Source organism: Bos indicus, chromosome 6, assembly GCF_029378745.1.
Source record: "Bos indicus isolate NIAB-ARS_2022 breed Sahiwal x Tharparkar chromosome 6, NIAB-ARS_B.indTharparkar_mat_pri_1.0, whole genome shotgun sequence".
Classification (NCBI taxonomy): Eukaryota; Metazoa; Chordata; class Mammalia; order Artiodactyla; family Bovidae; genus Bos; species Bos indicus.
Window position 1 is genome coordinate 4,389,154 of NC_091765.1, and position 18,981 is coordinate 4,408,134.

The window sequence follows — 18,981 nt, forward strand, 5'->3', positions numbered from 1 at the left end:
TTTTACTCATGAGTATCAGAAACAGAAGGGGTACAGTCTTGTTGAGGGTAAAAGTCTAAGGGGCCGAGTGTCAAAGAGTTCCCTTGAGATGTCTCTGCAGTGGCAACAAAGGGGTTGCTCTTTAAAGATCATCACGTCTTTAGGCCTGCTGTAGAGCAATAAGGAGACTTAGGTTCCAAACAGCTGCATTTCTGATTTATCTAGATCCATGATTCATATCCATTCTTTCATTCTCTTTAGAAATGAGATCTATGCCTCTTCTCCCACCCAATTGTTTGCCTGATATATCTTCTTTTTGGCAGAATTTTTTTTTTTTTAAGTTGAATCTCAACCTTACGAAAAAGTAGATCTGTGATATTTTAATGATTTATATTATTTGCTGTTCAACCCTTTATTATCTATACTGGAGTCTTTTTTTAAAACAGCACGCAAACACACACATACATACACATGGTAATGAGGAAGAACTCAGTGAAAATGTATGGAACTACTCATTTTCTTAAAATGATAGTTTTATTGAAAAAAAAAAAATGTACAAAAACCAAATTTTACCACTATCCCATGAGTATAGCTGTTCCTAGAGCTTCATGGAAAAGTATTCGATTTTACCAAGTGATGAAAAAAATTGTTTTCTGTGTCAGTTTTTACCCAGGTGAAATTTTATCAAATTTCTAATTAGCTCTAATTTCAGCTCTAATCCTGGTTGTTATGGGAATTTGAGAGGGAAAAAAATGCCATCTTGTATGAAGTAGAAAGCTGTGGGGAGAGCGCAAATTAGCGAAGATGGCACGTTCAGGCTCTCCCCTCCCACGTTTTGTAAATAATTATACAACGGCTGAGATCGCTTATAGCACTACGGTGAGGAGCTGCTCTGGGTGATACAGACATATGAGCCCCACCCATAAAATGGCGGGAATTACTGCTGCCTCACGGCTGCGTCCCTTCAATCCACCAGAGAGGAAAGAATACAGCGTGTTTACTGTTGCAGCTGGCGTTAGCCAGGAGAGAACACAAGTGTGGCTGCTGTGCCAGTCAGGAGAGAGGTTGTGTTGTGTTAGGTTGTGCTGTGGCCGCTGCCAAGAGAGAACAAACGTGCCTGCAGTTGCTACAGCTCCTCTAGTCTCCTTCCACCCTCTTAGCTCACGCCTTGCCTACCCTAGGTTCAGTGAACAGTGCAGAGTATAAACAGTGAGACAACTGGCACTAGAACAGAATGAACAGAGATACAAAAGCCCAAATTAATACTAATGTCTATTCTTCATAAACTACGCTAGGAGACAGTAGAGCAGAAGTCATGATATTACTCTTCTGGTTTGATAGCCATCCAGCTGGGGCTCCTGGCACAACTGTCCCCATCCTGTAAGTAATATCGCAGGTGACGTCCTGAAGTTGTAATGGAAATAAACTCTCTGGTTTGAATCTCTCAGGGAAACGATGACCAAAGTTTGGCAAGAGGCCATGGCCTCCCTCTTGAAGGACTCTGGAGGACTATCAAAAGTCTCCAACCTGCAGAAAGCTCTCACCCAACAGACAGAATCTATTTTGAACAACTCCCAAGGACACTGCATTTTAATGGGACAAACATTGCTGGGTTGGTTTTACCACATTTCTTAAAAAACCTTATGACAATAAAGCCTTCAGACGTGAATTTCTCAACGGTGGTACCTACATGAATTGTCTCCATTCAATCGCCAATCTTACGATTGAGAATTTGGGAAATTAAGAAGTTGAGAGGAAAAGGAACATGAGTAAGTGGTAGAGAGGGAGAGAAGTCTGGAATCACGCCAGAGAGCAAGCATGTGGAAACGCTTTGTCTTCCTGAGGACGCCTGTGGACGGCTGCACAGGAGGTGCAGCTGAGGTTCATGGGAGCCTGATTATTGAGTGACACGTTCAGCTCATCTTTAAAGACAGATTGGACTTGTCCTTTCTCAAACCTAAAGCTGGAAAACTTCCTTTCCTTAGCCTCTTTAATACTCTTCATATTACTTCCAGACAAAGGATGAAATATTGAATATAACTTTTCTTTTCCCAAACTCAACTCTCAGTGGCCTTGTCTTTCTTAACCAAGTCTCATTTTCTCCATTCCTCGCCTTTTCCCTCAGACACTTGTGCCCTCAAACCATGTGAAATTAATTTTGGATCAATCACTTTAGGTACTAGTCTAGCTCATTTCCTTATTTTTCCCTGAAGGTAAACCTCTGAACAAAATGCTCTTTTGTGAACAGTAAAAATCGTTTGGTCAGCAGATCACCACCTTTTGCTTGCAGTTGATGTTAACTGGCTTAGATGTGTACCCTAAGCAATACAGTGCTTTATGGACCAGTAATACCTTTACTTCAGGACAGGATTCTAGGGAAGGTCCAGCTTCCCTTTCACAGTCAGAGTGGTGGGAGGTTGAGATAAGAAGATCTGTCCTTGTGTTTTAGAGACTCTCCCTTCTCCAACATTTTCATGAAGTAAATGAAAATGATGTCTACTCCATCTTCCATTGACTAGAACCACCACCGCCATTGTCCATCTCATAGTTTTGTGTGTTTTTTTTTCAATTTAAAAAAAAAATTATTTAGTTAGTTTCAACATTCAGGCTCAGTTGCAGCTTATCTGCTTAGTTGCCCTGAGGCATGTGGAATCTTCTTACACTAGAGATCGAACCCATGTTCCCTGAATTGGCAGGAAGATTCTTAAACACTAGACCACCAGGGAAGTCCTCTAGCCCGTAGATTTAAATGGAAATAATCTTGCTTAATCTTCAATAAATTCTGAAAGAAACTTCTATGTTCTCTCCACATACTTTAATTTATAGGATCATCCCAACGTTGGTCCTGAGACTCATTCTGGGAATACTTCAAAGTTTTAATCAGTTCAGTTCAGTCGCTCAGTCGTGTCCGACTCTTTGTGACCCCATGAATCGCAGCACGCCAGGCCTCCCTGTCCATCACCATCTCCCGGAGTTCACCCAGACTCACGTCCATCGAGTCAGTGATGCCATCCAGCCATCTCATCCTCCGTCCTCCCCTTTTCCTCCTGCCCCCAATCCCTCCCAGTATCAGAGTCTTTTCCAATGAGTCAACTCTTCACATGAGGTGGCCAAAGTACTGGAGTTTCAGCTTTAACATCATTCCTTCCAAAGAACACCCAGGGCTGATCTCCTTTAGAATGGACTGGTTGGATCTCCTTGCAGTCCAAGGGGCTCTCAAGAGTCTTCTCCAACACCATAGTTCAAAAGCAGCAATTCTTCGGCGCTCAGCTTTCTTCACAGTTCCACTCTCACATCCATACATGACCACTGGAAAAACCATAGCCTTGACTAAAGGGACCTTTGTTGGCAAAGTAATGTCTCTGCTTTTCAATATACTATCTAGGTTGGCAATTAATAACAGCAATTGTGTATGCATTTGTATAGCACTCTGTAGTTTTAAAAGAAATTTCAGAAAATGAAAGTATCAGTTAGATCTAAAACTTCCAGTCTATAAGAAAAACTTGACTTTCCACCTTATTGCTGTCACCTCATAAATGTCTCCTTGCTCTTTTGGTATTACACTAAAATGGCATACTCTTGTGAAATACTAATTATTTTTCTCACATGGAAAGAAACTGACTGGGTAAATGTAATTTTGTGTTAATTCGAAAGACCTTTTAGAAGACATGTTATAAAGACTTTAGGAGATCTTAAAATAACAATATTGGTATTTTCATATCAAATATGTTTACTTTAGTAACTCAGATTAAAGACAGATTGCATACTTCTTAGTTTCTGTTTAGATTTTTTAAGTTGATGGTATATGCAATCTACATTGCATTATAGATTTTTTTCTTCTAAAAATTTTTGAAAATACAGGGGAAAAAAGAAAAAAAATACAACAGTCATGATTTTGCCACTCAAAATTGATATTTTTAACATTTTTGTCATTAAAAAAAGTCAAAGTCCTCTTTGAAATTCATTGACTTTCTAAAGTGTGTTTGTAGAAGTGGAATTATAAAAGTGGGATCTTCTCATGATGTCAATCTGTTTTTCTGAAGTATAATGCCTGTTGTGATAAAAGCTGAAATATACCAACAGTCAAACTCTGATACAGTCTGACTTCTCCAGTTGTTGCCCACATGCTATTGGTTGTTACTTACTCTCACCATGACTACCAGATAAATTAATACATCAATATAATCAAATGATATAAATAACCACTAATAATACCTGTTGGGTATTTTATCCACAATGATTTCATTTCTGAACTCAGACAAACTTTTTATTACTTTGGAGAGGTTTGCCACTGCTAATAATTACATAAAGTATTTTCTTGTATGATGAGAAAAAATATACATAATTCCTATCCTGTAATGCTGGTGAAGCAACACAGAGGCCGTAAATATAATTTCTCCTCTAAGAAAACACTCAGCAACTCTTTTTTTTTTTTTTTTTAAAGGGAGTGGGTTTATTTCTAAATTACTTTAAAGAACAAGTATTTAAATGTTAACCTGGGTGCTAGCTCTCTCAGGGAAAGAAATAGGAAGATGAAACAGAGGAACATTCCTAGAAATGAGTGTGTGACCTATGTGGTCCTTACAGTAAATTATACTAATTCTACATTGATGTTTATGTGTTGTGGCCCTATTAAGCTGATATAACTTTTCCATTAAGTGGGCAGGTGGATTTCCTGTAGTACCCCAAGTGCCTGAAGAGGTATATTGTTTTCTTGTGTTTCCATTACAACATAGCGACTCAGAGGGAATCCTCTGTGGTATTTTCACATAGGTTGTGAATCTTTTATCTGTAGGTTGTGTTTGTATCTGGGAGGTGAGTATATTAATAGCCTGTTGGCAGCAGAGTGACTTTCTTAAAACGGGGTTTCCCTGTGTATGGGTGGATTAACCTTTCAAAATATATGTTTCTACTTAAACCACTTGGTTACTGTTTGATTCAAAGGCTGTCATAAAGACACCCTCTCCACGTCTCTATTAGAGCTTATAGTACATTCCCCTAGATCTGAGAGGAACTTTCAGTATAGAACAAGGTAAGTAACGTACCCTCCTGCCTGTACTTTCATTTTGCTTACTTATCAGAGTTTGCTGTAACTTAATTTCTTTTTAAAATGCCTAGAGCTTTCATGTCAAACTGGTATGTATGATTGATATTTGAGTTTGGTAATATTAGCAATTAAGATCTGGTTTCATGTATTCCAGGGGAAATGAGATAGGATTTATAAAATGTAGTATTGTGTGGTGTTCTCCTTCAAAATTTTTACAGCTTTCACCCGTTAGTCCTTTGGGGCATGTCAGATAAGAGAAGCTTCTGAAATGACACATTTAACTAAGTGACGGTATCCTATTTACTATTTCTAACAAATCTTTAAATAATAGCTAAATTTAGGCATTCATGAATAGTTTTACTACGTTTGTCCTCTTAGGTGATATTGCAGGTTCAGCAATCTTGAGTATGCTGTAATCAGTGCAAGGATCCAGGCAGTGTGTGTCACGGTGGTGGATAGCCTTCATTATACGTTTCATGTATGATTCATGTAGCATCGTGTTGATGGGAAGCATAAAAAGTTCTAAATATAAAGTCACTGGGTTGATTTATTTAGTCAAATTTTCCAAAGGAGAGTGGAAAACAGACTTTCATAGGTATAATTTTAATGTCAGCAATCAGATTGACATCCCAGGAACATTCATTCTTAAAGCTAACAGTGAACAAATGTACTCAAGATGACTATGACAGAGTGATGATTTTTTCACTGATGTAACAATATTAAGTGTCTGGTTTAGTTACAAAATTTTCTACTGTGAAATACTAAGGGACTTCATTCCTGGGAATCTCAGGCAATGCCCTGTTACAGAAACCTGGAAAGACCTTTTTAAAATGGCAAAGCATCCAAGGACTTGCTCTCACAGCAGAAGGCCTGCATAGGATCTTTACATCATGTGTGACAAGCAAGTATTTGTAAAATGGATCAGGGTTAACACAGGCTATTTTCAGAAATGTTCTCCTCAAATTTTGAAATCTACTTTTTTTTTTTAAATAAGAATTGTAATACATTTCTAAGATCCAGAAAATGAAGAGAAACAAATCTTCTTATTTTCTCCTTTCTTTTTCACTTTCTTTACATCTCTCTCTGACTCTTTCCCGTCTTTTGGTCTCTCTCTCCTCTCTGCCTCCTTCTCAGCTGGTTTCCCTCACTCTTCACTAAGTTTGCATTTTAATTAATACATCATTGGCTTCTTGTATAATTTTTCCATTGAGATTTTTAGCCACTGAATAGTTTCCCAATTTTAATGAGATAAATGAGGCATGAATGGGAAAGAAATAGTATCTCTTAAACATAGGAAATTTAGTATTAAACTCAATTCCCCCTTCTAAAGGAACCCAAAAGACAGACGTCAGAGGGACCCAAGGAACAATGAAGAGACAGGCACCATCCTAGGTGCTTCATCAGTCAAGGTCCTGACTGACGCCTTGATCACCTTCTTCCACTGGGGTTAAGCGTCTTCACCTACATAGTGAGGGGGTAGGGGGAGGAGGGGATGAAGATGCTTACTAAGTTCTTTGTCAACTGAATACTTCCTGCCAAGGATAAAGCCTGAGGCCTTATTTTAACTGTTAGCTTTAAAAAATTGCTTTTTCATGTTTTAAGTGCTTTAGCTATCCATTTGTAAACATTGCTTCCTCATTAAGATTAGATAATGAAGAAATCTCAGAGGAAAACCTGTTAGTCACAGTTGTTCTGCCATCTGTTTGGAGTTGTGACAGTTTAGATATTTCAAAAATTGTTTTCATGAAGGAAGAAGGATTTAAAATAAAATAACGTATTTTACCCACATATGTCCTCAAGTCTTTAAGAAAGAGGACAGAATTTTAAAAATGTCTTTCTACTGAAATTGCCCAGAGAATGGGTAAAAAATCAATTTTATTTGAAAACACTACCAACATGAAGCATTCCCAGGTTTTAAAATGAAAACAACATATGAGTGGAAATTATTCTAGTGACTGCAAAGCACAGTTCCAACAAATGGATCCCTTAATTGATCTAAGAATGTAAAAAACCTTGGGTGACAGATAGAGTCAGAGTGGGGCAGTTAGTCCACAGTTTAAGTAGATTATTATGTAAGTATTTAAAGTTATGGAGAAGACAATGGCACCCTACTCCAGTACTCTTGGCTGGAAAATCCCATGGATGGAGGAGCCTGGTAGGCTGCAGTCCATGGGGTGGCTAAGGGTAATTGTTCTATGCTTTTGCTAATCTGACACACTAAATTCTTCAAGAAGAAACATATTAAGTAGAGTAATTCATAAAATACTTTTGAACTGAACTGTTGTTCCATGTCCAGTTCTAACTGTTGCTTCCTGACCTGCATGTAGGTTTCTCAAGAGGCAGGTCAGGTGGTCTGGTATTCCCATGTCTTTCAGAATTTTCCACAGTTTATTGTGATCCACACAGTCAAAGGCTTTGGCATAGTCAATAAAGCAGAAATAGATGTTTAAAAAAAAAAAAAAAACTTTTGAAAGTAAATTACTTTTTTCACAGTTTTAAAATATATCTTAAATTACAAAGATGGTGAAATGTTTCCTTTTGATGTGAATAAACATTGATAAACAGTTATGTCCAGATGACAGATTATATGCTTACAAGGTGTATCAGTAGATTCTCAGTAGTTTGCCATATTTGCTATTTTTCCTTCAGTTTTAAGGAATACATTATCACTTTTTAACTAACTCTTGACTAGGAGAAAAGTGTTCAAAAGTGTTCTGGGAAGAAAGCTTACCTTTTTTTTTTAACTACAAAAGGCAAAACAACTGTATTTATTAAAACATACAAAAAAACTGTTCAGTCTAACTATAGGAAAATGTGCTCCCCTTTTTGAATTTTTCTTGTAGAGAGGAACATAAAATATTGGAAGAGTATCAAAAAAATCAAATTTGATTTATAATTGAAAAATATGAGTAGGAAGATTCTTAACCTTAAGATGTTTCATGTAGACAAATTTAATCCTACTTAAATGTGTGTTAAAAATAACATAGATTTCTAATTAGAGATTATTCTGTTGCATATAAAAACAAGAAAGAATATCAAAAAAATAAAACCATAAATATTAACATTAGATAAGGCTATAACAGAGACTGTATAATTAGTCTGAAAGGATCTTGAATTTCATAGTGAAATGAAAGGATAGATTCTCTTTCTATTTGAAATCCTCTGTCCAGGGGTCAGGTTTCATCTCAACTTCTTATTAAATCAGAAAGTATTTATTAAAATCTCAGAACTGAGCTTAGTAATTATTAATTTTTATTATACATGTATTTTTGTTAAACGGTAATTTATTTTCATTTGAGTCATATTGAGATAGCTTAGTTCTCTATATATACGTTTGTTAATCTAGTGATAATTACCTGGACTTTAAAATTCCAAGGTAATTTATATGTAGTCATGGATATTTAGATTTATCACAATTCCTTGATATTAATAATAATGATAATAACATGTTATTATTGTTCTTTTGAAAGTATAGTCACTGATATGGCTTCTATTGCTAAAAATTTGGTGCATATTGCCATAAAACAATACATCATTTATCTCCCACTTTCATGATTATCAACAAAACAATCAACCTTCATAAATAATAACATACATAAAACATTCATGTCCCGTTAGAAACACTTTCTCTGCCAGTTTTCTAGTGAGTTTTGAATGTTAAAGCATATTTAAATTCTACAGTATTTATTTAGAACTTAGTATTCACCAGACAAGTCAGGGCAAATCTTGTAGTGGAGGCAAGCTGGCAATGCTTTCAAGAGTAACCTCTTGTCTAACCTTTATGTTTTTCCATTTGAGGATAGGAAGTATTACTGTTACTTCACAGATGAGGATACTGGGGCTCAGAGAGTTTAATTTGCCAAGAGTCACAAAGTTTGTTGAGTGTTAGAGATAGACTGGAACTCACATCTTTTGACATTTACTTAATCTAATATTTTTTGTAATAGGCTCAGATGGTAATGGAGAAGCCAATGGCATCCCACTCCAGTACTCTTGCCTGGAAAATCCCATGGACAGAGGAGCCTGGTAGGCTGCAGTCCATGGGGTCGCTAAGAGTCGGACACAACTGAGCGACTTCACTTTCACTTTTCACTTTCCTACATTGAAGAAGGGAATGGCAACCCACTCCACTGTTCTTGCCTGGAGAATCCCAGGGACGGGGGAGCCTGGTGGGCTGCCGTCTATGGGGTTGCACAGAGTCAGACATGACTGAAGTGACTTAGCAGTAGCAGTAGCAGATGGTAAAGAATATACGTGTTAAGAAAGGTGAATTTATAAATTAGGGGACCTCAGTGAAGTTCTTCAACAGAAATCCGAAGTTTGAGAATAATTCCTTAGACAGAATTGGATAAAGACCCAGAGTAAGCACATTTTTGTCCTACTGTAGAATGAAGGGTCATTCTATGGACAATACGTTCCTCTCTATGGGGTAAGAATTGGCCATTGGTCATATTTCAGCAAGCATTTAAGATTTATGGGTCACAAGTGATACTGCAATATATGTCATTCTAGGATGACCAACTTCACAGCACCTAAGTGTTGGAAAAGCTCTGAGCCATCGTGGTATCCTGGAGAAGGAAATGGCAACCCACTCCAGTACCCTTGCCTGGAGAATCCCATGGACTGAGAAGCCTGGTAGGCTACAGTTTGTGGGGTCGCACAGAGTTGGACACGACTGAGCTACTTCACTTTCACTTTCACTATTGTGATATCCAATCTCTTGAAACTTGAGGGGCCAACTTATCCAGGGATGAGCAAGTTTAGTGACAGCCTTGGTGACTTGGTCTCTTGACTTCTGATTCAAGAACTTTTCCAATTTCAGTCCTCAAATGTTAGTTTTTCATATAGAAGTAGTGTAGGTGCCCTGAAGTGCTTGAACAATAGAGAATCTGTGGTTGTGAAGAATTTTACTTTACTACCATAAAGCAAAGAAGGCTTCTTAGAAGGAAATAGATGATAAAAGTCCCCTAATTTGGCACCTTTCTCAGAAATATGAAGTGGAAAAAAAAAAAAAAAACACAGCCCTTCTTTTAAATTTTTTTTTTTTGGTTTAGCCAAACAATGGGTACCCCAAAATCTCTTTCTTATTTTTAATTTCCCTCATCATTACTGTAAATGAGAGTAAAGTGTAATTTTCCTCTCTTCCAATTTTTTCCACATCTACAATCAAAGGGCCTTAAATACTTGTTTAGATATAGGAATCTTTCTTACCAGAGAAAGTAAATGAATGAAAACCTAGAACAAATGCTTATTTTTTTTTTGAATGGCATTATTGTATTCTTTAAAAGCCTTGAGCATATGTCTTATTTATTTATAATTTATAGAAATTTTGTGAAATATTTCAGTGAAATATTAGCTGTTTGCTTATAAATTTAGGTTGTTCTTTTAAACACCTGGTATGCTTTATAGACCTTTTTCCAGGCTAAGGGAATTCCTTTTTCAATATAAAATGGTTTTAATAGGGAGCTCTGGGGGTAAAACTTGAACAGAAAAAGGTTTCAAGAGTGATTTAGACTAAACTAAGGTTGTACTCTTGCCTGGAGAATCCCTTGGACAGAGGAGCCTGGTGGGCTACAGTCCATGGGGTCACAGAGTCGGACACGACTGAGTGACTGATACACACACACACAAGGTAGTATTAGGAAATCTTATTCAATATTTTGTATTAAAAATGTTACAGTTCCATGTTCAGCTAATTTCTGGCATAATTAATATTCTTCAATTCATTCAATAGTGTGGTGCATTTAGCATATTACAGGCACTGTACCAGACACTGGGAATTCAAGGTACGCAAAACACATGAAAAAATACAGAATTTACAGTCTAGTGGAGAAGAATGGCCTTAAACAGATACTCGCTTACACACCAAAATAGTGAAATTACAATTATGATAAATGCTCCAAAGGACAGATGCATACAGCTCTAAGAATCATGCTAAAGGAATCTGTGCAACAGAAGTCAGGAAAGATTTACTTTGAGGGGAAGAGCCATCTAAAAGGAAGCAACAGCAGCTTCAAAGTTTACAGCAGAAGGGAGAACGGCACCTTCAAGGAACTGACAAAAAGTCTAGTGGGTGATAAGAAAACTGGTTGGAAGGTGCTTCTGGGTCAATAGGGGAGAGGGGAGCATTTTCAGTTATCATGACTGGGTGCCGGTGATGTCAAGCATCTTGCAAAACCAGGAGATTTGCCCCACAAGAAAGAACCATCTCTTCCTACATCCAATAGTGACCAGTTTGAGACAAGCAGAGCCTTTCAGTGACAATAAAGACTTTGGTCACTGTAATGGAAAGCCATGAGGGTGGTTTATTTTAGGGGTAGAGAGAAGGGAGATGACAAGCTCAAATATATATTTTGGAAAGATCACTAGGTCTACAATTTAGAGAGCAGATTGAAGGGAGCCAAAACCGGGATGAAGCGAACTAGTTAGGATGCAATTTTAGTGGTCCAGGTGAAATATCATCAGTAGTTTGCAAGCATTTGGTAAGAAGCTATAAAATACTTGAAATAATTTCTTACCAGCCAACGTAATAGAATAGTAAGCATAAACAGAAGTTTATTTGGCCCCTTCTTTCCCCAATTTGTTCTTGAGTTTTGTACAAGTCACTTAATTCTATTTTAAGGAGAACCAAACACAGAAGACTGGCTTCCAAGGTGCTGCAGTGGTAAAGAATCTACCTGTCGATGCAGGAGACAAAAGAGATACAGACTCAGTCCCTGAGCTGGAAGATGCCCTGGAGCAGGAAATAGCAACCCACTCCAGTATTCTTGCCTGGGAAATCCCAAGGACAGAGGAGCCTGGCAGGCTACAATCCACGGGGTCCCAGAGAGTTGAACACGACTGAGTGGCTGAGCACACACACACACACACAGAAGAGCAGCCCCGTGTCCCCTTCCCACTGCAGAGGCTCACCCAGCAGTGATTCTGGTCGGCGTCCCCAGTGCTGGCAGCGCGTATTTGGCAGTGATTATCACAGAATTTTAGAAGTCAAGGGACATTAAAGGTAATCCAATTGGGCCCTGATTCTGCAGAAGAGGGCTGAAATCTAGACAAAATAATTAAAATGCTTAAAATTTTACATCTAGTTAACTTAGGAATTGGGGCCAGAAAAAAATAATAAAAGTTCCTTCAAATTCTGCTTTCTAATCTAGTGTTTTTCTTATGTTTCTTTCTTACTAGTAATTGCAAGTATCTAAAAAAGTATGCATGATTATCTGCATATTGGGAACAAATAAATTGATGCTTTGAAAATTATAAACGGCTATGAAAAATAGACCTAATAGTTGTGGAAAGTCAACAGAAATATTTTTTAAGAGCATTGTTTTTTGTTTGTTCACTTTGCTTGTGCGTGTGTGTTTGTGTGTGTGTGTGTGTGTTAATGAATTTTAAAGCCTTTAGGCAGGACATTTATTTGCTTGTTCTCCACAGGCCCTTCCACCACCTAATGTCATCAATTTATCTTAGCTTCCTGACCCTGCAGGCATTTTCCCACTCCTGACTGAAATCATTGCTCTTTTTCCAGATTCTACTTAACCAGCTCAGCATGGACTAACCATGCTGTCTATTCTCTAAAAATGTAGACTGGCACTCAAGGCATACTGCATGCTCATAGCTAAGGACATCGTTCACTTATTTCTGCCTCTAAAAGTTGAGTGGCACATTTACCAAGAGTAGGTCTTATTTGTTTCCCCAAGCAATGTGTGACCAGTTAAAATTTTTTTTTTGTAATTACATAATTTAAATAAAATGTGTATAAGCTGATGATTCATGAGTACAAAAAAGGATAAAAGAATTGTTCAGTGCAAGCTAATTTGAGTACCTTGGAAACATCCAATGAAGGTAACTTGCCAAATTTAAATTAAATATGGGTGAGGCAAATTTAAAAGATTGGAAAAAGATCATAAAGTTCTAAAAGCATTCTATTTTCAGACAGCATTGAAATGGCTTACAATTCTAGTTCCCTTGTAAAGAAACTAAAACTAGAATTCACGGAGGGTTTGTTGTGGGCCTGACTGTCTATGTGAAATACCATCAATAGACCCCTTCTGAGAAAAGAAGGCTTGGCAACTCGTGCACACTTGTGTATCTTAAGTGACAATGAATGAATATGGTATTAATATATTATTCTTCATGAGTCTCAATTTTAACCAAGTTTTTGATCCGCTGAGTACCTGTAAGTCTCTTATGTGATGATGAGAAAGCATTTATGTATATTAGACTAAAATATATCATTTTTTAAATCAATATAACTGATTTAAAATATGTAAGTATGAGTGTATGTATGTATATGTATGTTTTTCAGCATACTGTCTTATAAAATGTTAAGGATAATCATTTTCATGATGGTTTAGTACTTGCCTAGGACATTTCATCCTAAATGTATTTGAACCTGGTTAACATTTAATTTTTAATTTAGTTAAGGTGGGCTCTGGAATGAAACAGATTTTCTGAGTAAGAATTATGAGTTCTAAATTATATACCCCAGAGGGCAGAATATTTTATGTTGATAAAAATCACTTGTCAGCTTCAGGTTCTGTTTTAAGTTAAACTTTCGTGCCTTTAATTGCACATTTATTTTGACACATTTCAATGCTATAGCATAGTCTTGATCAACAAAACAAACTTATACAGTGGTAGAAGAATTCTTTGGCAATTTTTTAATGTGATATTTTCAAGATCTGTAAAACCCGTTTCTGCATTGTTGACTATGACTAGTAATGCTCACACCCTAGTCCTTGAACCTGACTTTAAAAAAGCCAAGTGTATTAAAAGCTGTCACCACAAATGGCAAAACATTCATAAAACTTGGTTTACTTCCAAAAGTAAGTTTATCCTCTAAAGTTGGGTTATTTTGGAACTGTGAATTCTGTAAACTTCTGCTTAAACAATCAGTTTATGATCTTCACTGAGGTACTGAAATCCATCCAAAAATCTAAGACATCTTTTGGTTTAGTTAAACAGAAAGCAACAGCTGTTTCTTGAGCAGTAAGAAACTCCTTGAAAAGAGGAAAAACTGGTAGGGGAAGAGAAGAGGAAAAAAAATTAACCAAATTATGTAAACAAATGTTTCTGGTTTTAGCCGAGAGGATGCTGTAAACCAGTTAGGTACTCTAACTTCCGTGGTCTTTAATTGTAAATCTTTTGTTTCCAGAAATTACACATGGCTTATACTAATTTTCCCTTAGGAAAACAAAAGTATAAAACAACTTTAAGTAAAAATTTAAGTTATTTTGTTTTCAAATTTCTTTCATGCAAATGGTAAAAATAAATCCACCAAAAATATCTGAGCAACTGCTGTTGGCCATAATAAAACCTATTATCCTCAAATTTTTACTTGTCAATATCAGTCACTTTTTATTTTCACATCTCTCTCACATTTTCACATTTCACACATCTTTTATACAATTAGGTATCCTTCTTAATTCTACTGTTAAAATATTTGATCCTCACTGTGATATAAGTACCAGGTAGGATCCTGGCTATATGAAAATAAGTAACACCTAGATTTGGGCCTCTAAGACTTAGCATCCTATTTTCTCAACCGGATGATGAATTCTTTGAAAGCAAATACCTATTTACTTGGAATCTTAGAAGAGAGAAGCTTAGAGTCAAAATGAACCTTAGAAGATATCATCTATACCTATCCCCATACCCCAAGCTCTCCCAATATGAGATCCTTTCACCCACCATGAGTCAAGGGGGTGAAATGATCACAATTATTTGCCTCCTTCATCCTAAGACTCCATTACAATGACACCCATAAACAAGTATAGGGTGCTAGCTACACACCAGGCACTACTGTATAAATATTACATGTATCAACATATTTTAGCCTCATTACTAAATGAGGCAGATACTATTATCCCCACCTTACCTAAGAGCAAACAGAGACATACAAAGGTTGTAACACCTTAGTCAACAGTCATCAGAGGGGAAAGGATTGCATTTGGGCAGTCTTGTTTCTGAGTCTGTTCTTAATCACTGTGCTATACTCTGCTCCTGTAGATGCAAAAAAAACACAAAAGTTTGTAAAATTTTAAAAGTTAAAAAAAAAAAGTTTACAAACTAATATTTTTCACTAAATATAAAGTTTACAAACTAATATATTTAAACCACTGATATTACTTAGCTTTACTGTCTTCATCTTATTTACCAAACTTTTAAAGGCCAAAATAATTTAGGCTTTTTCCAAAAATTTCCAAAAGAATGTGCCATGGATTCTAGAAGTAATTTCAGAAGAGAAGTCTTAGTATTTAATGCATAGTAGCTTTGTTTGCAGGGAGCAGTCATATTATGGTTACACTTCTCATCAAGAATGATAGTGTAAGGTTCTGTGTTTCATGGACCACATATGTCAACATATCTGGGAGAAACCATGGCTTCTCAGATGTCCCTGCAGGGTAGAGACAAATGTCACAGTATGAAAGAAAGGAAAGAACTGTTAATTTCTACCTGAAAGTTAACAGAAATAAGAGTATAGAAAGCAGACATCAAAATCAGCAGTGTAAACTTGACTGGCTTATATTTTAAGTACTTCAGGACAAGCTATCTGAGAAATTCACATTGAATGGGCCAAGACCAGGGTTAAGAGGTATCCTATCTTTTCTTTATCTTTTCACTATTTGATAGGTACAGTTCTCTTTAATGAAAGCTCACCATGCTCTGTGTCTGATTTAGTTATCCCAATTAGGATCTGCCTCAAATATTGAACATGTTTAGCAAAGCAAAAAGTTTGAGTTACACATTTTACAAGGAATGAATGAACCTCAGTTGAGCTGCAGAAGGATGAGGTGTGCTGCTCTAGAATAGGGAGTTCTGAAGACTGTGTCTCCTAGTTCCATGTAACAGATGCCTTGTTCCTGCCTGTTCTCATGTCTCCACATTAGCCAGTTCAAATCCATGAAATCCATGGCCTCCCAGGCTGATTTTGTAAAAAATTAAAGGAGCAAGAACTTCAGTAGAATTCCTTATCTTATGGTTTAACACCACCATAACTTGTAATGAGTAAAGTGCAGAGAGGCACACACATGTTTGCCAAGTCTTATGACACTTCTCAAGTGGTTCATTTTCTCTACAACTAAAAAAAAGTGAGGCATTGATACTGAGAAAGACCCTGTGTCTTCAGGGTTGACTTGGTTAATTTGTTTCCACTCGAAAGAGAATCGGTTTCATTGCTGAGTGTCTTTCTCTGATTGCTTGTTTTTGTTCCAATGGAAAAATACCCGCCATGGGAGAAATGGATCAATTATTAGAAATTATGATTATTCCCATAATAGTGACTTTTCTGATTATCACTCTTTGATATTTTGACTTCCTGGGTAGAAGCATAAGAAGTGTAAAATTCCAGCCTATGAAAAGGCTCTTTAGAAGAAAATACAGTGTTCAGTAAATTACACATTTGAGACTATCTATTTCATCTGTTTCTAGTGCCTTGGAGGTATTATCTGTGAGTGTTAAACTATAATATTTTTAAGTCTGGAAATTGCCTATCCACAGGCTATTTTGGGGTTTTCTTTTTTTTACTACTGCTGCTGCTGCTAAGTCACTTCAGTTGTGTCCGACTCTGTGCGACCCCATAGACGGCACCAGAATTCAAATAATGCAATGTCCTTGCCTAAGAAATGTTTTTTTAAATGAGGTTTCATTTATATATTACTTTTTAAATATTTTAACATTAACACTAGATCTCACCTATTTCAAACTTAAATTACATGTGACTTATACCTGTATAGTGTTCACTTGTGGGACAGCAATAGAAATTCATGGACTAGGGGTTGAATGGCTTAACATCTAATCCTAGGTCAGTCATTAATTAGCCAAATCATTTGTCCTCTTTGAGCTTCTGTTTCCTCTGTAAAAATGATGGTGTCATAATTCTCAGTATTCTCCAATGTCTCAAATTCTACAATTCTCTGAAACTCAGACTCCATGTGCCATTTCAGGTCTGCTGGAAAATTAACATTTTTTTAAAAAGTAATTTTAGGAATAATGAAACAATTGAGGATATTTTTTAAACCTTAGTTCAACTGTAATTTATTAATGAATTAACTTTTAAAAACCTCATCTTCCGGAAATTTCAGAGTGCACCCTTATTGCAAGTCATGCTTTGTCAGGTAGCATATCCCTTGCATGCCTTTTCAAGCATTTGCAGAATTGTACGGTATTTCCAAAATGCCACATGAAGAAATGGGGCAATTTTGCAATTTTATATAGATAAAAGATAGCTGTACTAGTTGGTGGCCTGATTCCTATAGCAGTCCTTAAAGGCATTTGCTTTCATCTAGTAACTGGCTGCTGCTGCTAAGTCGCTTCAGTCATGTCCGACCATGGTGGTAACGGATGACTTTTAAACAGCTGTCCCAAGCTGAAAACAAAACAAAATTCAAAGCCACCCTCCCACACTATGTAAAGGCAGCTTGCCAATACCTAAAACAAATCCTTCTTGGAGCATTTTAACAAACAAACTTTTTTTTTTTTTTTGGTTGTTGTTACACTTAAATAGAAACTCATAAAACTCAAACAAAGGGGCTTCATGTTTCCCACAGACCTGAACTGCCTAACATTTCTAATGGGATCACAGCAATTAGTGGTTTCCAGATGCATTTCAAATGTGTAAAGTGCCTGCAGGAATTGGCTTTTAAAACATACACAAGTCTTCCAGTGCTTCAGTCTCAAGAATCTACTTTTATCCCCACAAGGGACTATGATGTCTGTACAATGTTTGGCCACAGTTTGGTGCTTAAGTTACAATTAATATTAAATAAGAAAAACAGTAGAAAATGGAAAAAACTTTGTGTCTTACATACATCTCTAAATTTCTTCTTTTTTTTAATAATCACATTACTAGTTCTTTTTACCCTAAAAATTATGGAAATAATCACTAACTCCTATGGGATAAAAAGTTGGAATGAATGTGGTTCTGAGAAGAAAGCTCTTGGTGTCATTGGTCATTAGGCTCTCCTGGAAAACTCATTCCTAGACTGTGGCTAATTGCACTACAAACATGTCAGTCTGACAACATTAACAGTTTATGACTCGTACATTGGAATGTCCATCTTTCTTCACTTGCTCCTGGACAATTTCTCCCTGTCAAGAGATTCTTCCTTAACTGAAAGACCGGGTCCTCATGTTTACACCCAGTATTTTACCTCTGATAGAAACTAGACAGAAGGCAAGTTCACAGTCTGTCTTCTCTTAACTGGCAGTGCTGAAAACAAGACATGAGAATAAAAACATGGCTTTTGGGAAATATGTGTTTAATAGATGGTTTCTCCTCCACTGATGGATATATTTATCTTCCCTTGAGATATGGCCAAGTCTCAAGTCCTTCTTTTTTTTTTTTTGTTAGATTCCATGTGGACCACTCTTAAATAAAAACAAGAAACACGAAGAGAAACTGGTCATGTTCACCAATCAGTCAGAAGATTCTGAAAGGTAATTGCAGATACTTTATTTACAGAATGTATGCCTCTTCTAGAAATATTCTAATTGGAGCACTTCAGCTTTCAGACAAAATGTTTGAGTCTACTAAGAGTAGATGAGAACTTATCTAGTGTTAGTCACTAAGTCATGTCCAACTCTTTGCAACCCCCATGGACTTTCGACTGCCAGGCTCTTCTGTCCATGGAATTTCCTAGGCAAGAACACTGGAGTGGGTTGCCATTCCCTTCTCCAGGGGATTTTCCCAACCCAGGTATCGAACTTGGGTCTCCTGCATTGCAGGCAGATTCTTTACCATCTGAGCTACCAAGGAAGCCCTGGAACTTATCTGGATACAGATATCCAGATACAGGTATCAACTCTTTAGTTGATAAGAAAGCTGACATTGTAGATAACAGCATGGAGTATTTGAACAGATTTGATATTTTTTAACATGTTTGGTAAATTTCCCTTGACAAGTTTGGATCTTAAGATAATTTCTCTTGAAGAGCACACGTTTTCTCCTAGGAAGCAAC

The 18,981-nt window shown here is 36.7% G+C and overlaps 1 protein-coding gene across 1 annotated transcript in view; it reads left to right on the forward strand.

The window, feature by feature from the left end:
- Window positions 1-1,797: 1,797 nt before the first annotated feature.
- The window catches only part of TNIP3 (TNFAIP3 interacting protein 3), a 109,797-nt gene continuing 92,613 nt past the window's right edge, over window positions 1,798-18,981 (forward strand). Inside the window, exons 1-2 of the mRNA XM_070790986.1 lie at window positions 1,798-1,860; window positions 18,375-18,460. Of these exons, the coding sequence (XP_070647087.1) occupies window positions 1,798-1,860; window positions 18,375-18,460 (149 nt within the window). The remainder of the gene's footprint in view (window positions 1,861-18,374; window positions 18,461-18,981) is intronic.